Source organism: Platalea leucorodia, assembly GCF_965183815.1.
Source record: "Platalea leucorodia genome assembly, chromosome: 5".
Taxonomy (NCBI): Eukaryota; Metazoa; Chordata; class Aves; order Pelecaniformes; family Threskiornithidae; genus Platalea; species Platalea leucorodia.
In genome coordinates this window covers 59,009,018-59,036,759 of record NC_138827.1, presented here as the reverse complement: position 1 = coordinate 59,036,759, position 27,742 = coordinate 59,009,018, and the positions used below count along the sequence as shown (strand labels likewise).

The following is a 27,742-nucleotide window of genomic DNA, read 5'->3' as shown; positions in this document are numbered from 1 at the left end:
TCCCTACCCCGCGCCCTAAGCTCCGCTCCTCCCCGCAGCGGCGAGGAGACCCTGCAAAAAGGCCAGCCCGGCGCCGCCGCCCTCGCGGTGGCCGGCTCCTCCCGCCGGACGGGGCGGCAAAAGTGCTGCCCTCTCTGAGGCTCGAACTCAGGACCTTCAGATTATGAGACTGACGCGCTGCCGGCTGCGCTAAGAGGGCGTCGGCAGCATTCGGCCCTCAGCGGCCCCAGGGCGGCGGGCGGCGGCGCGGGCACAGGCGCAGCGGCGGCGGCGCGAAGGGGCGGGGCGGGGTGGGGCGCGGGGCAGGACGAGGTGGCCGAGTGGTGAAGGCGATGGACTGCTAATCCATTGCGCTCTGCGCGCGTGGGTTCGAATCCCACCCTCGTCGGGGCTTTTGCTCCCCACCTCGCGCGGGGCCGCAGCGCAGGCGTCCGGACCGGGGGCAGGGGGACACGGGGGCTGCCCGGGAGCGAGGTGCAGCACCCCGGGACTGCCCCCGCCCCGCCCCGCGGGACGGCAGGATTTTACGCTAGCCCGCCCAGGGATTAAAAAAAGCAGCACACGTTGATAGCATCCTGTACCAGGAGCTTAACATAGCAACAACGCGACAGCACATTTCAAGCCACTAAAAATTTATTAGGTACAAAACACATTTACATCAGATGGTGTGAACCACGTCCCAAAACACTTTTGGGTTTTTACAGCTGAATTCCAGGTGAACGGAGAACGCCAGCGGCAGCACAGGGGTACAGCACGGCGGAGAGCAGCGCACAGGCTCCCCTTCACACGCAACCGGTCAAAGTTAACGCGACTCAGCCCAACAAAAGTAGACGTAGTATGAACAGCCTCAAAGCGCAATTTCTTCAGTTTAAACTTCTTATTCAATTTAATATTAACATACTATTGCTATTCTAGGCTTAAGAGGAAATAATACAAATGCCATTTAAAAAAACCCAAACAACTATAAAATTACTTTTTTGGAAGGCAGCTGACAGTTTTGGACTACTGAGAATTTCAAATTAAATTAGAAGCAAGTCAGACAACTGGTCTCTGGCAGGCAAGATAATCAGCGTTTACCCCCAAAGCTGCAGTAATTTGTATTTCATCAGGCAAAAGTTTCTGACTGAGAAAAATCTGCTGTTATAAAAAAAAAAAAAAAAAAAAAAAAGAAGTACTGCAGACATTAAGTATATCTTCCTACTATTTACTGGGAATGAATATTAAACTAAACCCAAGTCTTCGACTTCCAAAGCCACTGCTTTTTAAATACTGGAGAATGCAGGTAATCTGCTCTTCCAAAAAAGGAAAATCACTTCTCCATAGCTGTTTACTGAAGACTGAAGAAAATGTCCTGCTTTCCAGCATGACAATTAATCTGTAGATTAAGCAACTCATCCGGTTTTAATGCCGTAAATATTCAATACAATAAAACTTGGGCTGAGCAGCACGAAAATCCTTCTGGATTTGCATTGAGCATCATTAAGTACAAAATACGGCCAAGAATTGCACCGACTCAAGAATGACAGCATTGACATTCCTGGGCAGCAAAACAGCAACTTCAAACCACAGTGATGCTGCAAGGTAGCTTCTGCATGAAGCAAGCAAGCACAGAGCTGGGACAACATCTCGGGGACTGTGACTATGGAGAGCAATTGCTCTGATGTTCCCGGGGCCCCTGCTACCTTACAGTTTTCTCCTGATGAAGCTATGTTAAGCCACAATGAGAGCTGGTAGAAAGAAAAATCACCAAAGCATCAATTTAAGGCTTTCCAAGAAAAGAATTTGACTTGTCTCCGTGCCTGTGAAGCAAAAAAGGAGGGAGGCCCAGACCAGCCAAAGCTCAGCAGCGAGCTAAAGGGACACAGTGAGCCGCAACACACCTCTCTGTGAAAGGCAGTCATACGAGAAGGACCCAGGCCCCACATCTGCTCTGTGTTCTTCTCCCAGGAGGACACCTGCTTTTTCTGAAACATGCCCCAGGAGCTTATCTGTTCAATCACCTGGCCCTGGATTTCTTTACCAGGTCTCTTGGTCTGCACATGTATCTCAGCTCTGCTCAAATATCCACCATGTCCACCAGAGCAGATAGGTGGAGCTCAGAGGCAACTTCACCCTCCTTGTTCGCTCTGAGGAGCTGTTTCAAGTGTTTCAGTCTGTCCGACAGTGTGGGGCTTGGCTCCTCCACCAAACGCTTGCATCCCTCTTGACTCCCAGCCTGGGCAGAAGGAAGAGACGAGACTGAGAAAGAAGCATTACCCAGTACCAATAAGGAACCTGCCAGCTCACTGGCTGTTCCCTCACTTTTGAGAACAACCATGGAGATTCAGCACCCCCCACCCAAGGAGGTAAGGCAAAAATAGCATGTTCTGCTATTTCTGTCCCCAGCCTTTAACTAGGGGAAGCTGACCCACAACACTGATTCCCTAAGTTAAAGTGCAGCACCACAAGAGATACTGTTATGACTGCCAGCAGCAGAAAGCATTAACACCTGTGAAGAACTCTTATTCCAGATCTGCAGAAAGCATTCCCCTCCCTGGAAAGAAGTTATTTCCAAGCCATAGTTTTTCAATTCTTTATTTCCCAAGTCTATCCAACACTGCATACCAAGGTAATTCCCACTGAAGGTTTTGTAACTACAGCAGGTTTGGCACCTGCACTCCTCAGAGCGACAGTTAACTCTCCATACAACCCTTTTTTACCTCTTCAGCAGATGACGCAGGACTCTTCATCAACGGACAGGTGACAGTTGGGGTGGAGACCAGAGACTGGGGGAGGTAGAGAGGAAGACCTACGAAATCACCAAGGGGCTCAATGTCCTCAGCTAGACATTGGTGCAACTGTTCTTCAAACCTAGACAGAAGGATCAAGAGCACCAGTCACATTTGCAGCCTAACTTTGTTCTTGTAACCAGTGGATTAATCAAAAGTTCTGGGTTCAGAAGTGTCTGCAAGAAGGATCTGACACTCACAATCATTTCCAACACAGTCTGACATACCCCACTGCTGTAATGAAAATCCATCATAGAAGGTTGTGGTACAGAAAGGAGCTACACAGGCTGAAGACACCCAACTGATGGGAAAGGCAGCAAAGACAAGAAACCCTTGGGCCAACCTCAAAAGCTTTAGTTCTTCAGCTTTGTGATCTGCATTGCTACAGGTGCCAAACTGACATCTCAAAGTGGACTTTATAGACATTTGTGATACTGCAGGACACACAGACTACTGTACACACTGTACTGCTTTCATTTTGGTGGCTTGATTGACCACAGACAGTTTCCAACTGTCCCTCAAAGCTCCAAGTATTTCTACCATCCTGGACTGTTCCTGTGATGCAAGTAGGAGCTAGCAGGGAACTGCACTGCACTGATGTCCTTGATGAAATCAGATGAAACTGGAGATAGTCTAGGCTGTTTCCTAGCACTGTTGGACTTAAGCTTCCCATTACATACAAGTTAGAAATTGTTTATAACCCTGGGCCAGAGCTGCAAGGAAAGGATGCTGCTCTGGGAACTTACCTCCTGCTTTCTATTTTCTCCAGTTGCAACTGTGCCAACAGACGCTCTGGGAGAAGCTCCTGGGCTGAGGCTGTGTTTGTGAATTCATCTGCACTGGGAATGCTCTTTTCTTGACCTGACAGCATGCTCATGCCAGAACCATATTTACCTGGCATCACAGAGACACTATACGTCTTCTTAAAAGAGTTAGGAGATTTTACCCTTGACCTGAGGGGGGAGGAAAACAAAAACAAACAGAAGCACAGAAATTGGTATGAGTGTGTTGATTTTTTTTCCCTACTGGCTTGAAGTTTGGAAACGGCAAGGAGTAAGAATTGATCATTTGGAGACATAATTCCCTTGTACCAGGGTCCAACATGTCACCACTTGTGTGTGGGATTTAAGAGGAACTAACCTGACAGGGGGCTGGGATTCACCCCAAAGAAAGGGATCTACCCAACATCTCCTGCTACACAGCAGAGAAGCAGCTAAGCTTCCAAGAGGGAAGAGAGACTGGCTTCACTCTGAACAAGGCTAGGGAAGTGAGCTAGACTCTTGAGATCTCAAATACTCTAATGCCACACAGCTCTAAGGCACCCTCCCCCCTCAACCTCTAGCATTTTCTCTTAGCAGTGGGACTTTCCAGATGTCTTCCTACAAGTTGGGAACAGAGTCTCCTTTTCAACTCAAAATGCTGCAAAATTAACATGTAGTTACCAAAGAATAAATCTGCAAATCACCTAACATGTAATTCATCTGTGAGGTCCAGCCTGCAATAGAAGGTGAATGTAAGGGAGGGGGCACTATTAAATAAAGGGCACACTCATGATTTATCCCTATGCTCCTCCCCAATCTCACAGTTTTTCTTCCATGCTTTGTGTACCTAGAGTACAAGCCTAATTCCAAAGCCTCAGCAGTGTTTTCTTTGGCAGAAGTTAATTTCTCCATTTATAATGCTTTAAGTGCCCCTGAAGCAATCCATTTCTTTGAGAGCTGAGTAACCCTGCAGAAATAAAATCTGCTTACTACCTGGTTTCAGCCCAGCCTTGTACATCATTTCAAGGAGAGGTACAGAAGCACATTCTGGGAGGATGCCATATGCTGGTTTTCAGCATCATGATGGCACTGTATGTTCATCACAGAGGCCCCGAGCAACCTCCTTAGAGTTCACCGAGCAACTCTGATGGCACAACGGACAGCTGGATGCTACTCCCACAGGCAGTGCCAGCAGCTGCCTCACCTCTCGTGGCCTTGCCGGACCTCCTCCTGCGTGCGCAGTCTGGCTCGTTCCCAGGAAAAAGGGAGAGTGAAGTTCTTTAAATGCTCCTTGAAGAAGTACACACGAATCTGACCATCTTCACTTACTGCTTCTGTGAACAAACCCGAACCCAACGTTTAATATTAGAACAGATTTTCCCCTTCAGAAGAAAAGCTCATATTGAGAAGCCAATTTGAAAAAAAAACCACAAAACTGCATGTTCACTTTCAAGTAGCTTTAAGTTGTAATCTCCATGTAAAAAGGAGCCTTCTTGAATCGATTTACTGTTCAACAGATACCAGATTACTGGGAAAGACTGTGAAATGCTGCTTTATGTTAATTTTAAAAATTCTAGTGCATCCAAGTCTGGTGTTCAGTGGGTTAAGTAGTCATTTCATTAAAAGAGGCTCCCTACAGTTAAGCCAAACAGGGCACCAAAAAAACCCCACACACTTGAAAGCAAACAGAATCTAAGACAAACTTCATTAATCCATGGAAGTGCACATTAACAGTGGCAGCCTGCCATCTCAGCTGACCTGAGCTTACACGACTTCTGAGGGACCAATTCTTGGCCTTTGGTTGAATGTAAACCCTCTTCTACCAGAAAAGGAGGGCTGAAAGACTTTGACCATATTCCTCCACAGAGGGACGAAAAATTTTTAATCATAAGCTCAAGTCAAGTCATAATTAACACTAAATACACACTCCAAAGAGCAGAAAGATGTGCAAAAAGCACAGCGTCAATCTATAGGAGCAAGACCATAGCTCCCTCCCTGCTACATATCACTCGCTGCCACACATAAAGGCACCAGTGTCAAGTTACTAACCACAGTTATGCAAGAAGCATCATCCATGTTTTAGAAGGACAGGCAATACCTGGAGCAATAGGCAGTCTGGGTGGTTTCCAGTCTCTCAGTTTATGATCAATGCAGACTGCCAAGATATCATCCCAAGGGATCTCATCAACAGAAGGTCCATCTTCATCAGAGTTCCCAGATGTTTTGTTTTTCCACTTCTGGTAAGTTTTGCTCAGCAGATTCTCCACTTGAGACTGGATCAGTGGTTGAGTATGGGAAGAACTAGCAATCTGAGACACATACTGAAAAATCATGCGGCAAACAGGACGCCAAGGAGCTATGGAAAAAAACAGAGTAAATTGCAAGAATTTGTGACAGAGCCAAACTATCCACCTTACAGGCTGGTAGTTCAACACAGTGCAGGCACATCAGAGAGAATGATGTGCCACCAAGAGGATACCACAGCATGAAGTACATACCACCTAATGGAGGCAGATCTAGGTATGGGATCTGGAAGGACAGCACAGCCTTCTTCAGCCAGGCCAGGTGATCAGGCATGTTCCACTGCAGGTGGGGCAACAGCTTGTTACCCCCAGGCTCTGAAAATTCAGTAACAGGCCAAGACAAGTCACAAAGGTGCTCCGAGGATGCCACATCTGAAAGAAACTGCAGCACGCTGTTGTACAGCTCTATGATAACGCCAGGCTCCTGAGATGGCAGGCCAGCTAGACGTCTCTCCTTCCAGTCATGGTAGAAGCGCTTGCCAAATTCACCATCAATCCCATCCTCAACATACTCCCGAAGGGTCTGACTGCAGAGCTTAAGGGATTCAGGGCATTGGGAAACCAGCCAGCCCACAGCTGCAGAGATCTACAACACAAAACACAGGTGGTTGGAAACTGCTCCGCAGTGATCCAGGATATAAAGGATTCAATCCTGCAACCCTAAGTTTGACGTGACAGTATTCAAGATACTATGCAGCAAAATACAAACAAAGCAACTATTGTCATCCCGGTATTTACAACAGTAATTCTCCAACTAGGTGGTCACAAACTAAATTCACATGCAGCAGGCTCAGGAACAGACAGAAAGAGGCTGTTCACACCAGACGCACTTGTGCTGTGGAATTCCCTACTGCAGGATGCTGGGAGCCAAAGACTTATCTGGGAGAAATTAGACAGATTCACAGAAATTAGCCCAGGGTGACTATATCCAGAGAAGCCATGTCTGATCCTGGCAGTCCCTGAACTGCAAAGAGATGCAAGCTGTGAGGGTTTGTAGGGGAGCATCACTCTGGGCTTGTCTTGTTCTCACCTTCTTTCTTAGGCACCTTCTTCATACACCATGAGAAGGGAAGAACACGGGGCTGGAGCTGCTTTTAGTCTGAGACACCTTGTCCATGACCCTCTCCCACCCACCCTGCTATGACTCACACACAAAAAACTATTTTAGACTTATAAGTATCATTTTCCATCATGGGTTTTTGATTAGTCTCCTGGCCATTATTGCCAAGAACACAACAAACTGAAGGACAAGGGGAGAAGCTGGTGTCTGGAGGCTGTTAGGGAGAGATCCGTACAATCCTTCTTCACATATGTGAGAGGAGAGAGGCATCTTTAAGTCCCATCCATCAAGATGGAATAACACTGGGTGATCTCACAGCAGCCAGAAGAGCTACAAAGGGTCATTTGCATTTTAGGACTGGGAGCTTAAGGGTACAAAGGCTTACCCACCACTAGCACTTGTGTGTTAGGCAGCAACAGTACTTCTGCTAGTCAACGCAGGCAGGACAGACAAGAACAGATTTACATAATCCGCATATTTTGGTCTCAGTGCAGTTTTCAGTACTACACAGAAGAAACTACCTTTTATGTAGCAAAAGCCACTGATCTCTAGTCAGTTAAAATAGAACAGTCACGAATAATGGAAAATAGCACAAATATTTCATTTCAGAATAGTTCTGGCTGATGTTGGAATCACTATTAACAAGTGAGTACCCAACTCCAGCAAATTCAGGTGTGTGAAAAAAAAATGGTAAGAGAGCTTTCTGAACAAAAATTATGTTACAGAAACTTCAACAGAAAAAATAGCTCATTACACAAGACTCAGCTGCAATTTAAGCTACTGAGAACATAATAATTCCTTATAAGGCATTAGTAATTGAGAGGTTAATGATAAACCAGTCAAGTATCTCTTCATGTGAGTTGCTGTTCTTACCCGTCTGGTGCCTTGTAAGTCATTGATAGAACCTGGGAGCTCAACAATGGCGTAGTCTGAAATAAGCTGGGCTGAAATCAAGTCCTGCAGCATCAAACCTTAAAAATAAGAAAACCCGCCACATACACAGAGAAAGAACAAATGGGTCTCTTCTACTCTGACCTAGTCTCATACTCTGCATACATTCACAGCATCACTTCTCTCCTCCACCCTTCCCCGCAGACTCTCAGGATCAAATACTGTGTGCAAAGGAAAACTGGAAGCCAAAAGAAAGTTCATTTCTTTCCATATTGATCAGTTCTTAAGGCCTCCGAATTTCTAGCAAAGCTTTGAAAAGTATTGTACTTCACAGTCTCTCCTTTTACTAGATGTTGCATTGAGAGACTGCACTAGCCACAACAGTTCTACTTGGGGCAGCCCTAAACATTCACATTGTTTTTTCAAGACACAGAAATAATTATGTACCTTCTTCTACTTCTTTCTCTGTGGCCTCCTCTTCCTGACCAGAAGGAACTAGAACCACCAGGGGAACTATCGGGTGGAAAGGTTTGGCCTGAAGCAACTGTTTCAATTGCAGCAAAGCTGAAAGCCAATAAACATCATCTTCTGCAACATCTTCACTCCTAACTCGAGGGGGCAGGAGAAGAATGAGACCACTGGTTCCAAGCAAGTCTTTTTGCATCTCAGCTGTATCAAGCTCCGAGTCAGACAGCGCGCCATGTGCCACCTATACAAGTTAAAAAGATGACAACAGTAATGTAGCTGAAGCTAAGTGAAGCTATTTTCATACTGAAATCTGCAGCTTACTATCATCAGCATGCAGCTTTGACATTTGTTACCAGGAGCTCTGGAAATTCTAAGACCAGGAGTTATAAGACAGAAAAAACATGGATGTGTCCAATGCAGGTGAGCACGAAAGTGCACTTCAGCACCTGATTTGGCAACAGGAATTGAGATGATTGAGGTTCTAACTATTGCACTATATTTAGGCAGGTATTTACTCAGTTGACTGGAAACAAGGACAAAATCCGTCTTTATTCAGGTCTTTTCAACAACACCACCCCTTCCAGGATCACCTCCTTCCACCTGACAGGACACTGTGAAAAGCCTCCACACAACATCCACTGGAAAAGAGCACACCTTGCTTTTACGGCCTGTTAAGTATCACGAAATTGTTCTCACCTACCTTTATACACACACTGACTGTAACGCTTCTGCTCCCTTGCATGCCAGGAGAATTAAATAACGTCAGTGTTTGAATTCTACCTTCTGTATGTGAAGCATTTTTCTTCCAGCTTTTGTCTCCCATAAATTTGGCCTTCAACCAATCCACCAGTACCCTAGCAAACAAGAAAGAGTGTTCATCAAGGACCATATACTACTACTCCTCTTCTATTTGACTGCCCTGAGTTAGAAAGGTACCCAGCAATCAACTCTTTTACTTACCTGTTGGGATCATCCTCCACATATTCATCATCATTTGGCAAAACCAATAGCACCTTCCAAAAAACCTGTTCTTGTTGAACCGGAATATGTTCAGTGATTAATGAGACAAGATCCAGGGGAGTCCAAGCTAAATCACTTAAAGAGAGACAGAAGCTGGTGAAAAGACTCCCTAGTGATCATTCCCACCTGGGGAATGTTTTTCTTGCTTTGAACAAGTTAAAATACTGTAAGTAGCTACTGTCTAGTTCAAACAGTCCAAAATTAGAGCTAATTCTTTAGATCTGTTGCCCATCTATTTCATCATACACTAGATGCCTTCAAGAACTGCAGCTGCTAAATCTGTTACCTAAGCCTTACTTTGGGGATTGCGGGACCATATGTGTATTGCTTCACTTCCACACTGCTTCAATACTCTGCTCCAATAAACACACAGGCCATAAGAGTGCATGACAAGCCATGAGAAGGCAGACCTCCTGCTGCATTTTAAACACCTAGATCAATCCCTTTGTGCCACAAGCCAGGCCGGTAACAGGTCATTTACTCCTCTCCTCCTATAACCTATCCCAGGCCCCATCCCACCCAGGTACAAAAAAAACCCCCATAACATCCATCAGATCCTTAAAGTTACACACACAGCAATAGGATCAAATGGCTTAACACTTTCATGAATTTATCTTCCAGTTTCCCGTATCTCGAAAATACTCCCAGAAGCAAGGTTGCAAGTGGACATTGGAGTATGATTTGCCATTCCTTACTGACATTTTTGAGATCTTTGGCATTTCTGTTACAGGTTGCTTAGAAAGAAAACAAGGACCAAACACCAACATACCTTAACAATTGCTGGTAGAAGTGCTGAACTTTAATTTCATGCACTGTCTTGTTTCTCAGCCAATTCAATCTGGAAACAAAAGATTCTTCGTTGTAATTTTTGGTATAAAGCAATTCAAGTACTTTAACCAAATTTAAGAAACATTCACTAAGACCTGAGAAGTACTGCAGACCCTTCAGAAAGTTGCCATTAACAAAAGAAGGGTTTCTTTAGGTTTGCAGTCTTTGTCATGGCATTTGTGCAGAAAGGATCTTTTTGAGGGTATTTGAGAACGAACAGTTTTGCAAAACTATTAACATTCACAATGAAGGTTCAAAGAGGGCTACTTTGTAACTTACCTTCCAAAAATCAAACAGATTGCCAACTGCTGTCACTGTAAGTATCCTTACCTTGTGCAAGAGATCCCCAGCTTTCCTCCATTCCCCAGGTTTACAATTCTCTTGCACAAGTTCTCCATGGCTATAGGCCACTCAGCACTAGGGGACAGTGCTTTCAATTTATTTTTTGGATCTGCACAACAGGGAGCAGCTGGAAATGCCCTCATTTGACGTTTCAACTTTGTTCGAGCTGCCACGGCCTCCCTCCACCTTTGGAATAGAATAGATGAATAGGTCACATTAATAAACTCTTCTGCAACCCCAACAGGTTTTCTCATCTTTGCTCTTCAAACTGGATTGGGCTCTCAAACACCCCACAAGTCACAGTCTGCCCAGGGTGAGGTGGTGCATGCGGGTAGTGCAGTGGGCTCAGGCTGTATTTCTGCACACAGCTGCAAAGTCAGAGCTCAAACAGAGCATGCACAGGGCGAGACCTGCCAGCTGTACACATGCAGTGTCCAGAAGGGGCAGCCTTGTGCCCCATTCAAAAAACCAATGCAGGCAAAAGGGAGCAGCCTTCTGCTTAGCAAGCTGCACTTGCTGTCAGTGGTCAGAGAGGTCACAAGAGGGAAGCGGGATTGCCACTCTTCCATCTCAGCCCTTCCTCTGCTGTCCTAGCTATGCTCCCCAGACAGAAGTTCAAGCAGTTTTCCCTCCCCATTTTCAGTGTGTTTATTCCTAGCACATAGAGCATTTTACAATGATCCATTACAAAGCTTCTCTGATATCTCAAGCACTTGCTGACGATACTTTTGCAACATCTACTGCAGTAAGAAAGGTATCTTCTTTTCTTGTTCTGTTTTTAAGGAACATTTAAAAAGGCGAATTCACCAACAAGGAGAGAACATATAATAAAGCCTTTATCATTAGATGCTAGTCTATCTTTCTATGACCAAATGATTCAAAACATGTACCACCCAACAGCTTTATAACACAAAAATTCATTAATCGAAATCTTCTATTGTGTTTCCTCAGGTATTTTCAGAGCTTATAAAAAAAAAAAAAAAACAACCATTCCTGCATCATCCAGTTTTCTCAACTGCTGCAGGTACATTTGTTTCTCCTATCTTTAGGCTTCTCTTTAACCTTCCCTATTGCACTGAAGGTGATTTACGCATGCCCTGGAGACACACGAACTCAGTTTTAGGACAGAAAGAACTCTGCGAGGGAAGGTGCTCCACAGTAAAGAGACTAACCTGCTGCTGCTTCTTTAGCAGCGAGAAATGCCACCTGAAATGCACCTCAACCTGACTGCACTGGGGCAGCACAGGGAGAAATGAATCTCTGCCTTGGAGCACCACAACAGCCACTGAACACTTGGTACACATCCAGAAAAACAAGCATCCAACAGAAAGACTGCAAGGAGAAATTATTACAAGTTTCTAGATAGAATGAACCTGACATCTCCTACCAAGCTCACTACCTGACTCTGATGAGGTGTGTTCCCCTCCCCACATATAGCCGAGTAACTTATTAGAGGCTGGTAATAAGACTTCAAGTCTACTGTTATAGTGGAGGCAAGATGATAGCAAAGACAATGCAACCAGACAGCTGTAGTTCAAACTCTATTAACCACTCCGTGCCAGCGCTCCCAAGAAAAGCAGTTGTGTCACAGGGTGGCAACTCACCGTTGCAAGTACTTGCAGAAACACTGGAGCTCCTGAAGGGTTTCCTTAGCAATCTGGAAAATCTCATCCTCCAGAAAGAGGTCCATGATGTGACCACAGACTTCTTCTGAACACCGGGCAATACGGGCTTGCCAGTCTCTTTCTAAGGCACATCTAGTTGAAAACGAAACAAACCAAGACCTCTAATGAGGTGGAGACTACAGCAAATGCCAATACAATTAACTGAGGTGCAAACAGGGAAGACCATCACATTTAGCAAAAGGGGAAGGATTTTCCACACTCCTACTATATGTCCCTTCTAAATAAGACCTGTAATCAATCAGAAGTCATTCAAGTTTTACACGGATCATGGGCTTCCAAAGAGAGCTTCTATAAGAGAGCCCACACCTGAGCCATTAAGGGAGTCAAAAGAAAAATAAGCACACAGGGCAGCCGTGTCCTAGACAAAGCCTCTATTCCCGCCACCCTAGAGGACTGCTACTGCCTGACACAGTGCAACTGCAACCTGGCAGCCTGCTGTATGATCAAGTACACTTACCCTCTCTTTATATTAGCGTATTGAAGATGAACTCAGAGAAGGCCAAGCAAGAAGCCTACCACTCCCTAACGAATTCTTACCCTTAGGAAAGCATCCTACAGAAAAGTATAGCATACAGTATGTTGTACGTACTTTAACTCATTGGCTGAAGCTTCTTGAACACTCTCCTTTATTACTTCTTCCATTAACTCCATACCCACCAACTGGCTCAACTGCTTTATTAAGTGTTCTCTTTCCTGCTTTTGCCTAGAAGGACAGAGAAAAGATTTACACAAGTGGCAAGACAAGAGTGGCAAGATTTACACAAGTGAAAACACTTACACTGGCAAACCTGCCACTTAATTACATAAGCACTACACGCAGTGTCAGATAGTTAATTTGCCTAAACTTGAGTTCCCACTAGCTGGTTTCTCTCTCTAAACAGCTTTGCATGGAGCCAGGTTTCCCTCAAAAATACAGATAACAATAGGGTTATTTTATTCTTACCCCAGTAAGCTACAGACAAGTAGCTCACTCAGAAGGAGAAGTTCCTGCATACAGCAGGGCCGGGATGCATTTCCCTCTCCGGAAGCTCAGAGTGAATAAAAGTTCACAGAATTCCCACCCACCATTTTCATAGCGGCTCTGTGAGGTCACCAAAATACTAAGGAGCACATCATTGGAGAATGCAGAAGGCACAGCCTGTCTGCACAATCCCAAAGCAGTTCAAAGTGAGACAAACTGACTGCTGTCAGCATGGCAAAAGGACACAGGGCCTGAGCGCACACGCAAGCAAGGACTCAGGTTGCCACCAACTGTCATTACGTTGCCTAAGGGTGTATACAGCCCACCCTGCCCCACAGCAAAAGCAGGGACTCACCTCTCTTCCTCCACTCTGCGCCTTTCCTCTTTGAGACGCTCCCTTTCCGCACTAAGTACGCTTCCAGCCACTTGTCTGAGGATCTCGCCCATCACTTCAGTCATGAGTTCCTCCACAGTGGCCTCCGAGGTGCTGTGCAGAAACAGCAGTTCTCTTTTCAAAGCCAGAAAGTTTTCATTCAAAGACCTATGTCTGTGCTTTTCTCAAGCATACCCTTGCTCCGCTGTGGTGGGCTGACTCCAGCCACCAGCCAAGCACCCACATTGCTACTGGCTCCCTCCCCACCCCGCACTGGGACAGGGGAGAAAATAGGAAGAACAAAAGCAAGAAAACTTGTGGAGGGAGATAAAGACACTGTAATAAGTGAAGGGAAAAAAAACCTAGACCCACACTCCCACCAAGCAACGCAAAGGCAGTTGGCCACCACCTCCCACAGGTAGACCAATGCCCAGTCTGCAATCAATGGCAACCCTGGAAGCCAGAAAACCCCACCTTCTTCTTCCTCTAACCCAGTTTTATTGCTGACCATGACATCACATGTTATGGATTTTGGTTGCTGTCCCAGTTGTGTCCCCTGTGTGTAAGCACACCCCCAGCTTACTCACGGGACTGCAGAGCGGAAAACAAGGAAGGCCTTGACACTGTGCTGTTCAGCAATAACCAAAACATTGGTGCATTAACAACACTGTTTTGGTCACAAACACAAACCTACAACTCTACCAACTGCCTTAGAGATGAAGTGTTATTTGAAGCAGAGAAGCAGCCAGATCTGGACTTACTCCTCTTGTCCCCCTTCAGGCACCTTCCCTTCCACAACACACGTTTCTTGTGGCAGTGGTGTGAGTGTCACGCAAGGCAAGGTTTACAGAGGTTTGCAGTTAGCCTTCCATTAGGCTACCTGGTGTGTAACAGAAAGGTGACAGATATCTGAAGAAAGGTCTGCTTTTCCCTCAACTGTATTAGTAATACTATCTCCACTACAGACCTTGCCTTGCTTAGTTTTATGACTTTCACACATGGTGCTGCTACGGCAAATTGCAGCTTTGATGACAGATTCCAAGAGTACCAGCAATAAATGCTCTTTACCAGATGGCAGCAGTCACGTAAGCCACTCCTGCTCTTCCAACTTCTCTGCACTCTCCTTTGAGGACGTCGTGCACAAGCCCGTCCACCACTTCGGCAATGTGCTACAACACAGCAGAGGAAGCAGCTGAATCAAGATGCAGTCCTGCTCAGGACAGCCTGGGTGCACACGTGAATTAGGAGTGAGGCTTTCCAGCCTTATTTAACTGACTGTAATTGGCATCGTCATCTGTATTTCTACTTACAAACTAAGCAAACTTAATCAAACACAACAGCCTGGAAATTTTAGACTACCTAAAAGGTTAATAACAGCCCAGAAACAAAAGCAGCTTTCTGTATTAAATATGGGCAGGTCAAGTAAGGAAATAATAGCTAAGAAAAGTGAATTTTGAGAGGGATTCTTGTTTTCTTACTTGAGAATTTCTCTCATTCTAGCCGATTTAATTTCCAATGACCAGGTCTAATCTTCACTGAAATGTAGCCACATTTAGGTAGAATATGGCAGCTGTACTTTACGAAGCAATGAGACACTCCAAGATGGGTTCAGCATTAATACATATCTAAACATGTGTGGGAGGGAGAAAAAGGGGAACAGCACAGATACACAGGGTACACATTCAAGACCCAACATCAGCAGTCATATATCCACAAGAAGGAACTTTGTCACATCTCATCTGAAATATGTGCCATTACGAAACAGCTCAATATTATTCACTAAAGCAAAGTTTACCTATTAAGTCAAAGATAATCACTTTCTACTACCACTTTCTGACTCTCACCTTAGAGGTTTCTCAAATAAATGCTAAATAGACAGGACTGTCTATCCTATGAAGGAGTCGGAGCAAGCACTGACATTTCAAGCTTGCATTTGAAATCACTCAAGACTTTCTCTTTTCAGAACAGTCCAAGAAAACAACTTCTCAAAGTATCCAATGCACTGAAGCAGGGAGTGTCTCCTTTTGACTCTACATAACACATGCAGATTCTGGAAAACTAAAACAGCCTAAGAACTCAGTTACCTTTTATTATATTTCACAGATCTTTCCCAAATACTTCATGATGGGTTTAAATTTCCTTACTGTGTCTGTGTAGACAGGCTGAGGCTTTGAAGAGAGAGGCTCAGGTTGTCCAGCAGGTTGGGAGATTGCCTGCACAGGAGGCACCACTGGCACAAGCTGACGAGGCAACAGTGAGGGCAGAAGATGAGCTGGGGGCTGGACTCTTACTGCTGCGGCATCTAAATCCACACCTTTGCTTTCCACTCTTCCTTCTTGGGAGGGGGGGAAGAGAAAAATTAAGTAAACCAGGTCAGTCACAAATAGAAGCAAAACTATTCTTATCTTCAAAAGCTGGCTTGTCTGATAAATTTCATCAGGTCATAAAAAAAGTGTATAACAGAAGCTTACTGCTTTAAAGTTAAAAATATAATTATATCATAGAAACTAATTTATATTTATGAATATTTTATAAAAAACCTTCGAAAATTTCATTGCACATTACCTCCAATACCAAGTACAAACCTTTCCAATAAAACAACTGTTTAAGTCAAATACACCTAGCACCTACACACACCTCTTGAATAAATGCAAAATATCTGTACTTTCAACGAGTACAAAAAAGCATCCTTCAGCTAACTTGAAAAACAACATCGTTATACACACAGCGGGAACAAACTTGCAATACAAAGTCTGCAAACTGAGAAGGGAAGTTGGCTGTCCGAAGCAACAAAATATCTAGTTATTTCACCTATGTTGGCAAAATTGCACTCATTTGCATCACTGCGTTTCCTGTATTGGGAAATATATTTTATTAATCAGGTTGCTTCTTAGCTTTTAGAGATACATAAGTACACTTAAATCAAAACATGCTTTCATTACATCAAAATTTCCATGCAATTTCAACCCATATGAGCCAAGAACAGTTTCTGCTTTGTAAAATAAAACTACTCACAGAGCTGACCCAGCAGTATGTTCATGAGCAGTATCTAAAAAGCATGTTTGCTCTTACCTGTTGCTTCCACACTGGGTTTTTGGCTACTACTAGCTTGATCCACAGAGGTGCTTCCGCCAGTATACTTGTTCTGTCCGTTGAAGCTGGATGCAGGCACGTGGTGAGGTACCGAGGGCAACGGCCCACCGTTTACAACTTCCCCAACCGAGACAGTTAGCTTCTGGCTGACAAACATTGATTTACGTGGTTTGGGTAATCCGTCTGGCTCCAAGAAAGCTGAGCGATTCAGCTCCACGTAAGCACTGGGGAAAAATAAAAAACAGGAGTACATCCTCAAAGCTCTGATAACCTATAGGTTTTCAGTTGGACAGCTTAGCGGGGCAAAGGCAAGACAGGCACTGGGCACTCAGGATTGCTCCCTGTAGTCTGGATACCGATCTTTGGCTGGAACCAGAGCAGGGCAGGCAGAGAGCACTGTCCTCACAGCTATCCTCCCAGGACAGAGTACAAGCTGCACTAACGTTTCTGGAGACCCTTGTGGACTATTTTATCTCTTTTAACCCTTATCCACTGTGTATATTATCCATGTACCTTTTACTTAGACTACATCCCACGTGACAGGTGCCAGAGCTATCTACAGAAGTAATTTTAAAAGCTGCAATCTTCTTCCAATCTTGGCACCTGTAGTCTGGCTAATTTATTATTTCAAAACAGAACATTAACACGAAACAGAGCATTAACTGGCATGCTCAAGTTTTTTGCCTTCTCCAGTCTCTTGAGATTGCAAGTCTGCATGAGCACACCTTAAAACGTACGTATTTCCATGGCAGACGCTCCTATCTGCAAACCGTCAGCCTCCAACATCCTCTAAAAACTGGTTTGCGCTGTTCACCTTTGTCCTGCCCTACATGCATCACCATAATGCCAGTTTCCTGAGAAGCAGAACTGTATCCTCATTTCCTACAGAGCTGCAATTTACTACAATTCAACTGCAAGATAAGAACCTAAACCAGTTTTTTTTTCTACTGGGTTATCCACAGTGTCTCTTTCTAGGGAGGAAGTCCCTGGAATCCAATGGAGACCAAGCTCAATACCCAGTCTCTCCTTCGGGGGAAATGTTTGTCTTGTTCTTCACCATCTTCCAGAAGGCTGAAGGAATTTTGTATCTCTGAAATCCCTTGTCACCTTATCAAACCAAGTAAAAAAAAAAGATGTACAAGTGCAAAAAAAGCTATTGTGGGAAATCACAGTAGTTACAAGGATACAAACCCCATTTCTTGAGGGAAAGATGCAAAATTGAACACTTTTTCATAATTACAGCAATAAAAATAGAGCAGATTATTAGAATTTGCACCCATCACTATCCTAGTGCTTTGCTTACAGGGCCCAGCCCTACCCTTTGCCTATTCTTTTCTTTTTCTGGTTGCAAATGGAGGGCAGCACACCCACAGTAATGCTTTGCCTAACATCAGTCTAACCCCACTAAGCATCTTAAGGCACAGATGCCCTTTTCCTTACACTTACCCATCAGATACGCTCAGGCCATAATAACTTATAAAATCAGTCGCTTCCTCACAATCTTTGAACAGTAGCATGCGGACCAGGTGATCCAAGGGAAACACTGTACATCTTTGTGTGCTCACAGTGTAGGCAATATTGAGAGATTTGAGAGCATCTTTACGAATCTGGGGGAAGATAAAAGCCACATAACTACTAAGTTAAAGACCACAAAATGTACTAGAAAGTGTACTATAAACATGAAAATCATGTTTAAAAGAAATCAGTACTTTGTCATCAAATATCCACACAAAAAACTATTCGGATTTAACTTTCTTTTTAAATTCTATGCATTTGCTTTCTAGTTTCTGCTCCTCTTTGATGCTGCTCATTTTGAGCACACCCCTTTGCGATTCTTGTGCAGAAGAAAAAGCTTGCAAGGACTTCCAAAAGTGCAGGTTGATATTTCCTTTGCCAAAGTCTCAGGCCTGCTTCTCTACTTCCCAATTACTTCCAGGGGAAATAGTATGTATTTGTACACAGGTATGGGAAAAAAACCTCGAGAAGAGCATTTTAGTATTTTCCTTTTATATCACAGCAGAAAACTCTTGATAAATTTTTAAATGCTTCTGAAGAAGCAGGAATAAGATTATTTTTCAGGCTAAATATCTACCAAGTTTTCTGCTAAGAAGATTTCCTCCCAAAAGCCCCAGACTGTTTACTGATTAACACTTTAAAAAATATCCATCTGCCTTCTTCTCACCTGGTTGAAATAACAGTGTAAGAGACAGGCATTCAGATAGGAAGCTGCTTGCACTAACTTGAAAAACCTCACAAAGTTGTTGCTGTTTAATGCAGCAAAAGCTTGAACTGCAAATCTAACTTCAGGAGAGTTTCTAACCTCTGGATGGAACTGCTGTACTTCTCTGTGGAGACAAAAGACAGAGAGAAACCTTTTGCTTCAATATTAACAATCACAATTCAGTAGCAACCTGTAACAAAACGCAATTAAAATTAGCAGCTTTAAGCAAGACATGCAACTCCCATCCAAAACAAAGGGTTCTGAATTAAATTTGCAGAATTATCTACTGATCATTAATCTTCTAATGATGCTTGCATTATCAGCATGTTGTTATCTAGATACATCACTCCAATGTCTAGGGAGGAAGGCAGTTAAGAGATTGACCAGAAAAGCACAGTACAACTCTGCCCACAAAACGATTTTTGCTTGGTCCTACTGCAGATAAAGCAGTGAAGCTTGGATACCACTCTGTGAAGAGAAAAAAAAAATTTCCTTGATTGAGAATAGTGAAGACTTAACTTCTTTTTGGTTGGTTGGTTGTTTTTTTCACTACCTGCAGAAGCTCTAATGAGTTATTCACGGAGATAAAACAAAGCTTTTTTTTTTTTTTTTTCTTTTTTTAAAATAACCTAATATAAAATTCAAATTAAAAAACATTACTACAGTACACTTTCTTTGGAAAAAAAATTTGCAACTAAGCTCTTCACTTTCCTTACAACTTGCCTGGACTTAATCCTAATCTCAATCCTCCCCAGAGGCAAAGAGAGAAAACAAGTGAGATCTGTTGTTCTCACCTGAGAATATCACCCTTGTTGAGATTCAGCAAGACATTATAACCTCTGAACTCTGCTTCACTCTTGCAGTAAATCCCCTTGTTAGCCAGGTCCTGATACATCTCCTTCAAGCTCTGAAGGCATTTAGTCATGTTCTCATTGTTGATTTTGGCATCAAAGGAGGACATAGGCTCTTCACACAAATGGTGAGCGCAATGGATGTGAAAGCGAGTGCACTTCTCAATCAGAGACACCATCAGCGGGTTGCAGAGATGTTGCTGGGTTATATCCTAACCAGAACAATAAAGAAAGCATTGCCTGTATTTTTGAACTCCAGTTGAAGAACATAGTCATCTGGCACTACCTTTGGAAAACTCATTTCAACTGTACTTTGAGTCATTTTGCAATTCAAAACGTTTGAATTACTGTTGCTTTTTGTTTCACTTTTTACAGCATTATCTGATCTTTTGCTTTCAGTCATCAAACGTCTCCATCTGCCAGTGCTTACCTTTCTTATTCCACGAGTTCTGTTCCAGACAAAGTCATACCATTCTCGGTAGTTTCCTTCTCCTTGATCCATAATGTTTGTGACCAAATAGTCCATGGTCATGCTCAACACCTCAGACGGTCTCAATTCATGAGGCAAAGGTTCCTCCTGATCTGCTGAAGACCTGCTATATTCCTTGATTGCTGCCGCATGATCTACCTGCAAGATGTAGAGAAAAGAATCAAAGTCTAAAGATTATGTTCAACTTTTCAGAGTACAGTGGATTTCATACCATCCATGCCTTTACTTAAGTAAGGAGCAGACTATTACAGGAGTTTCTCTGCTGTTCACACTAAACAGCCCACGTCCATTCTGCTACAATAGCAAATATATTTTATTTTCTTTTATGACAGGATCCTAAGTGTTTACTTAGTCTCAAACTCATAACCTTGAAGACAATGTATACTGCTGCCCTATAGTTTTAGAACTATAGCTCTAAAAGCCTGTCTGTAGCTAAATAAAAGACATGACAGAGTGAAAAAGCAATTCTCTAGCCTTCTTGTTTTACAACAGGGAATTGAAAGATATTAATCATAGAATCATAGAATCGTAAAGGTTGGAAAAGACCCTCAAGATCATCGAGTCCAACCATAAACCTAGCACTGCCAAGTCCATCTATACAATGTCCTCGAGCACCGCATCTATCCGTTCTTTAAATACCTCCAGGGATGGAGACTCAACCACTTCCCTGAGCAGCCTGTTCCAGTGCCGACAACCCTTTCAGTGAAGAAGTTTTTCCTAATATCCAACCTAAACTTCCCCTGGTGCAGCTTGAGGCCGTTTCCTCTAGTCCTATTGCTTGTTACTTGGGAGAAGAGACTGACCCCCACCTCGCTTCAACCTCCTTTCAGGTAGTTGTAGAGAGCAGTAAGTCTCCCCTCACCCTCCTCTTCTCCAGACTAAACAACCCTAGCCCTGGGGAACACCACTTGTGACCGGCCGCCAACTGGATTAGACTCCATTCACCACCACTCTCTGGGCTCGGCCGTCCAGCCAGTTTTTAACCCAGCGTAGAGTGCACCCATCCAAGCCGCGTGCAGCCAGCTTCTCCAGGAGAATGCTGTGGGAGACTGTGTCAAAGCCCTTACTAAAGTCCAAGTAGACCACATCCACAGCATGCCATGAAATGGCCTCCAGATTTTTTTCACCGGAATGAACCCTGTAATCAACTAAACAACAGTGACAGCTTTATATAAGCAGGAAGCAAACAGATGTTCTGGGAACAACAAACCCCTGCATACAGAGGGCTCATACCTTGTCAGATCCTAGAAGCAATTCAAAGATACTGAGCTGGTTTCTTGTCTCCCTCATGTAGCGCTCCTTTTCAGGACACATGTCTGGGCAAGTGCCAACAACAGTTTTTGCTTTGCCAAGATCAGTCCTTTTTATTCGAGCTAAAAAAATAAATAAAATTGAAGAAACACTAAGCATCTCTCATTTTTGTTTTCATGAGAAGCTATTATCGTTATGTGCCAACACAGCCCTAAGCATGCCAGATGCCTCAGTTGGAGTCTGTACATTGGTCAATGGATGGCTGTCAAGAAGGACATGGCTAGGGCAACAGTTCACAAAAGCAACTGGTGGGAAAAGTTCTCCAGAGATTTCCATCCTACCTCTACTCAGAGGAAGGCTGTACCCACACCTTGGTGTGGTCAGAAATGCACAAGGATGGGGTTCCCCCACTCTGGGGCCTGTCCCAGGGTTGCATCACACCTTTGAGGAAATTTCTCCTACCATCCCACCTGGATATAGAGAGTTTTCCTGAAAGGACTGAAGCCTCTAAAAGATACCCAATGCTTTGTGTCCTAACTAAGCACCGGCAATTTCACAATTCCACATCATGTGGACAAGAAATCTGTTTGTCGATATTAAAAATAAGATCTTAAATTAAAAGTAGGGTCAGCTTTGAAATGGCAAGAACAGGATGGAAGGGTTTACAGCTCAGCACTGTGAAATAAAGGGCCATTTCTTGAAATACTTACCAGCTGTGTAGTAGCTTGAATTTAGAGAAACACGATTAGGCTTTGGCTAGCTTTCTTCAAAGAGCCTGCAGGGATGAAAATCTCCCTACATGGCCTCCTTCGCAGAAGATGAACAGTCTGCTATTCACTTTCCACAAGAAATATGCATGTGCAATACGTAAACCAGATTTTTGCATGTTCTACAAGAAATTAATGTATATATGTCCAATAGTATTTTACAGACTGCTCCATGTTAAACTCTCTCTTTAAAACCATTTACATAATATCACAACAGCTTTGCAACAGACACTAATCACTTTTTTCCAGCAGAGAAGCAGATGTTACATTCATTAACTTGCGTAATTACCTTGTCGCATGATTTTGTCCCTTTGGTCCAAAAGACGGTATCTTTCTTCAGATGTCTCGGCCACTAATCCTACCAGGCTACCAAGAGATGACAATGAAGCTCCCAAGGCCTCTGAGTTCTGCCCTTCAGAACTAGAATCAAACAGATCTGCTTCAAACTGCAGCGCCTTTCGGAGACCAGGCTTCTTTGCCGGAGAACTAAAAAGAGAAGATTTTTTTTTTTATCAATAATACACTAATGCATGCCCCAGCCTTAATCAGTTCACTGTTCTTTAGGATGTCGACATCTCTGTTCAGAAGAATGTTTTGTTCACAAGGCAATGTATCAAATAAACAAAGTATGTATCAACATACCAAGGTTGTTATGAGCTAACACTAGCACTGGGAGTTAATCCGGTTAAATCCTCAGTACTGCCTTGACAACACTGCCAAGCATTCTGGATCATGGTGAAAGCCTCAACCTTTGTACAACAGAAATGGTATTACTGAGTCTTGGTGCAGACAGAACCAGATGGCTGTTGCGGCATTTTTGCATCACTACGGCACAGCAGTTTGCATTTTAAGCCAGCAACTAGCCTGCTGTTTGGTGTGAAAAAACGAATGCTTTCTATAGCAACAGAGATTATTAAAAGATTTTACAGGGCTCAGATACAAACACACTTTTTAAATCAAGGAACAATCATTCCTCTACAACATATTACTAATTTTATAATTATATGACTACACATACCAAATGACTTTTGTCAAACTAGACACACCATTAAGGTACCACAGAAAGATGACAACCTTGTCACTTCAGCAACAGCCATGAAACAGGAGGATTCCTGTACAAAGACCATTCACTTGAAGTGAGACAAGACGATGATCCAAACTCACCAGCTACTCTGAAAAGGGGATTCTCATTCCACAGAACTGTAATTGCCTACAAATGAAACTACTCATTTTAGAAGCTCATTTAATCATGACCACAGAACAATGTCCTTACTGCTTGGTCCTAGTTTGGCTCTGCACTGTTTCATTCACATTCAATTCCCTTATGCCTCACTATTGCAGGTGTTGTTATTCATGTTGTTATGAACAAAGTATTCAAAAGAAATATGCAGACTGAAGTGAAAGATCTTAATAAGCAGTCAGAAGTATCTTTCTGACAGTGTGAGAACTGTGAGCTTGTCATTCAAACAAACCAGAAGAGATGAGGGAAGCACACTCCCCGATAAGAACATGACTGTTTGGCACACACTGATCATCATTTTTCCCCATGCACCCTGTTTCCTGCCAGATGGATCCCCAGAGGAGCAGACGTACCTTTTACCAGGCATGACACTGCTGGCAGAGGATCTTACTAAAGGTTTTCGAAGAGGAGAATGCTGATAGCTTTGCTCTTCACTGCTTTGCCTTCCTTCATCTTCACCTGCTTTCTTCTCCTTGGATGAAAATTCTCTTTTTGCTGGACCTGAAGGGACATAGAAACATGAAGCCAGGTACTTGCCAAATAGTTTAAGCAACAACTCCTTTCTTCCCCATGGGGGTGGTGGCGAGCAGTTTGTTTAGAAAAAATACTGTTAGAAAATAAAACTAAGAGTCACAGTTTTGTACATGTATGCAAAACTTCAAGGACAACTTGCACTAGAAGCTGTATGGAGTAAGCCTACCAATTGCTAGTCAGCTTCACCGTTCTATAAAGAACAAGTATTTTTCAATAAAATATCACTTAGCAATAACTATAATTGGTCAGCATGAAGTCTGATCATCATCCAAATTTAAGTTCTCTCAGGTCTGGGATATAATCCACAGTCATAACTCTCTACAGGATATGAAATCCATTTCACCTATGTAAACCACAATTCCCAGTGCTCCTGCTGAAGCATCGTAATTATTTATTTCACATACCCAACCTTAGACTGAGGTTGGCATGCCTTCTCAAAAGTTACATCTACACCTTGCAGGAAAGGAGAACTTCTCCCAGGAAGGAATCCAACCAGTTGGATTTCTTAAATTCCCTCAGATTAGTTATTTAGAATACTGCTGTTCACGTTTCTATAGACTTAACACCACAATAAAATGACAAAGGCGAACAGGCACCCCTATAGCTGCTGCTGCTTCAAGACATTAATTCACAGGAAGAGAACCCTGCAGCTGTTCATTTTCTGGAAGGCAAGATCGTGGTTGGTCAAAGCTGTGGTGAGCCATTCATTGGCTGACAGCTGAAGTGTATCCCCAGGCTAGGATCTTAGAGGTACACATGCAGCATTGATCAAGCTAAAGAACGGGAAGCACTTGACAATTCAAGTATTCGCCTAGGGGGTGAACAGCCAACATTCACATCTCTTGCCCTAATCCCAAGCAGGGTCTGGAATCCACGTTTCCCATTTCTAAGCTCAATTCTCTGGAGGCCAACCACACACACTGCTCTCTCTTTTTGGTTCAAGCAGTATATAAATGTTGATATGCAGTACAGCAACCTCAGCAACAGTCAGTTCCTCCAGGGTACTCCTTAACTCAGTTCTCAGCACACTTCCCTGAAAGCTGGAAGCCCACATCCCAGCCCATGCTCTGAAGCAGGCAGCGAGGCATCTGAAACTGGGTTTTCTTACACCCCCAAAGAACATCCTACTTCTAGATAGGCGTACAAAGTTAACATCACCATATTCCTCTTGTGTGGCTGCATGAATGGTTTCTAAATTCTGTTGTAAAACTACACTGTCATTTCAAATGTCTTCAGCTCTTTCATATGGCTGAAACAGCATTTTCGCTCAGATCAAGCAGAATGTTTTAGACAACAGGAATTTAAGAAAGAAACAGTGCAATTTCCAACTGTGATTTGCAGTTGCTCACTTAAAACCTCCTCAATACCAGAGGACAGTACTGCAGGATGCTGGAAGTTTACACAGCTTACAAAAGCAACTGGGTAACTTCACAAGAGAAAAATTCTCCAAGGGCTAAGACACCCCTTCTGGCTCCCAGGGTTCCCGAGCCATAGGCTGTTAAAGGCTGAGAAATTATTCTAGCAGCAATTACATGCTTTATCCTGTTCTTTGTCCTCTCCTCTGCATATTCACTATTAGCCTTTGCCACAGACAGAGCTAGCCGAGATGTCACATAAAATGCAGAATAGCTATTTTTATGCTTCTGTAAAGAATAACCTTCAGTGCTCCCAGAAGCTCTGTGCGCCAGCCTGACTAACAAAAGTCAAAGAGAACCATTGTTACTTCTGGAACTGTAACATTCCTACTGTGGAGATCATCTTCAGATTGATCTCAGCACATCAGGAAGCAAGAACAGAGCAGATGCCACGCCATTTATTTAGCACCCAGTAATCATATCTGGAAACACAGACTTACTTGTTTTCTTCTTTTGCCAAAAGGTTACTATGTCTTTGTGCAACTCTTTCGCTTTTTTTCTGGCAAGAGCTGCAGAGGCCTGAAAGAAAACAAAAGCAGAGTATGAAAACCTATTAGCATCACAACACCAAAACATGTAATGCAGTTTTTGCCAGAGACACATTTACCAATTTCCATAAAATTCTGGTTACTGCACTTTAACCTCTCACTCAAGACCTACACGCAACCAGCAGGACTAGGCAGGTTTCCACAAAAATTGCTGCTTTTCGCTACAGCCAGCTTAGAGCACTTGAGACTGAAGGTGTGTTTTTAAGCACAAAGCGGAAACAGAACACACAATCTCGGAACTGGCTCCTCAACACACCTCAGCGGTGACGTAACAGCAGTATTTCCAGCAAGCAGATCACTCTGCAGACATCACACAAGCTCACCTCACCCTTGGTGCTGGCAAGCCTGAGCAAGAACGCAGCAGCGTACGTAATTCAGGCTAGGGCAACAAACAGGGAACATCCATTTGTGTTTGCGCTGGATGCTAATAGGACAGTTAAAGCCAGACAGCGCCCCGGCAGCTACCAGGTTTTAGGTGCAGCTCAGTACACTTCTATCCCTGTCTGTAATGCAGTGCTCACGACACAAAGCTTTCCCCCAAGTGAAAAACATACCACGTTACAAAACAGGGGTGCAGTTCTCACCAGAGCTGGACCCATCCCAAGCACTCAGATCTAAGCCTGCTCTCGTGCCGACCGCTTCCAATACTCACATGATCAAAAAAGTGGAGAACGGCCATCTTTTTATTGCGCCTGGTCATGATCCGTCGAACTTTTACAAACTGGCCGAAGTGCTTCTCCAGCACCGTCCTGTCATTGAGGTAATCGGGGACGTTCTTGCACTGGATGGCCGTCAGCTCGCCGGGCGACAGGCCCCCCAGCCCCTCCGTCCCCTCGCTGCCCCGAGCCCGGCGGGCGGGGGTCGCGGGGGCGCCATCTGCGAAGAGAGGGAGGCAGCCACCTCAGAAAGCGGGGTGACGCCCGGCCGGCGGGGCGCCCCGGCTCCCCCCGCCCCGCCCCAGCCTACCTTCCCGGGGGAGCTCCCGGGCCTCGGCCGGCGGCGGCTCCTCGGCGGGTCCCCGCTCGGCCTCGGCGGCGTCTCCGCGGTCGCGGTGCCCGCGGCCCTGGCTGCGCAGCACCTCCTCCAGCGTGCGGCCGAAGAGTGCGCCGCCGCGGGGGCGGCTCAGCAGCACCGCCCGCTTCTCCGGCGGCGCCACCGCCGCCCGCCCGCCCGCCGCCGCCCGCCGCGGCGAGCGCTCCCGCTCCCGCTCCTCCTTCCGCTTCAGGCCCTTGGGCGCCGGCTCCCCCGGCTCCTCGAAGAGCGGCCGCGGGCCCTTCTCCTCCGGGCGGCCCAGGGCGGCGGCGGGACGCGAGAAGGAGAAGGACCCCCCCGCTGCCGCCGCCGCCGCCTCTGGGCCCGCCTCAGGCCCGAAGCCGAAAGGCGGCGAGAAGGTGAAGGCGGCGGGGGCGGCCGGGCCCTTCTCCGCCTCGCCCCCCGACAGCGGCTTGAAAGCGGCGGCGGCGCTCTCGGGCGCCTTGAAGCGGAACTCGGGCGCCGCGAAGGCCCCGCCGCCGCCGCCCGGCGCCTCGCCGGGCCCCGGGAAGCTGCCCAGGTTGGTGGGCGGCTTGAAACTGAACCCCGCGTTGCCCGCCGCGGAGCCGCTGCCGGCACTCGCCACCGCGAAGGCCGGCGCCTGGCCTAGCCCGTAGGGCGGCCCGAAGGCGGCAGCGGGCCCGGGGGCGAAGGGGAGGCCGGCGGCGGCACCGCCCTGCCCGAAGACGGCGGCCTGCCCGAAGCGCAGCGGCGGCGGGAAGGCGGGCGGCCCGCGGAAAGGGCCCCCGGCGTTCATGGCGGCCGCCGCCGCCTCTCCTCGGCGGGCGGCGGCGGGGTCCCGCCGGCGAGGCCGCGCAGGCGCGGGCGGGGCGGGAAGGG

At 45.2% G+C, this 27,742-nt stretch overlaps 1 protein-coding gene across 1 annotated transcript; it reads right to left on the bottom strand.

Moving 5' to 3' along the window:
* Positions 1 to 626: 626 nt before the first annotated feature.
* MCM3AP (minichromosome maintenance complex component 3 associated protein) lies at positions 627 to 27,681 on the bottom strand. The gene is made up of 28 exons (XM_082312934.1): positions 26,837 to 27,681; positions 26,523 to 26,746; positions 25,763 to 25,841; positions 23,727 to 23,874; positions 22,423 to 22,619; positions 21,349 to 21,488; positions 20,056 to 20,253; positions 19,569 to 19,837; positions 18,736 to 18,898; positions 18,000 to 18,160; positions 16,533 to 16,777; positions 15,605 to 15,795; positions 14,529 to 14,629; positions 13,443 to 13,574; positions 12,716 to 12,829; positions 12,046 to 12,198; positions 10,430 to 10,627; positions 10,041 to 10,109; positions 9,212 to 9,346; positions 8,952 to 9,105; positions 8,231 to 8,492; positions 7,766 to 7,863; positions 6,028 to 6,418; positions 5,628 to 5,885; positions 4,734 to 4,863; positions 3,515 to 3,721; positions 2,700 to 2,850; positions 627 to 2,215 (listed from the first exon to the last, which is right to left on the bottom strand). The coding sequence occupies exons 1-28, from the start codon at positions 27,657 to 27,659 to the stop codon at positions 2,057 to 2,059; spliced, it is 5,550 nt and encodes a 1,849-aa protein (XP_082169060.1). The 5' UTR covers positions 27,660 to 27,681; the 3' UTR covers positions 627 to 2,056.
* Between the last annotated feature and the right edge of the window lie 61 nt (positions 27,682 to 27,742).

Excerpts from the sequence above, each read along its gene's own strand:
- MCM3AP (XM_082312934.1), bottom strand. The coding sequence starts at position 27,659 with ATGAACGCCGGGGGCCCTTTCCGCGGGCCGCCCGCCTTCCCGCCGCCG. Across the intron at positions 22,620-23,726 it reads AGTGTCATGCCTGGTAAAAG|TTCTCCGGCAAAGAAGCCTG; the intron begins GTACGTCTGCTC and ends TTCTCTTTTTAG. Across the intron at positions 3,722-4,733 it reads GTCCGGCAAGGCCACGAGAG|GTCAAGGGTAAAATCTCCTA; the intron begins GTGAGGCAGCTG and ends CTCCCCCCTCAG.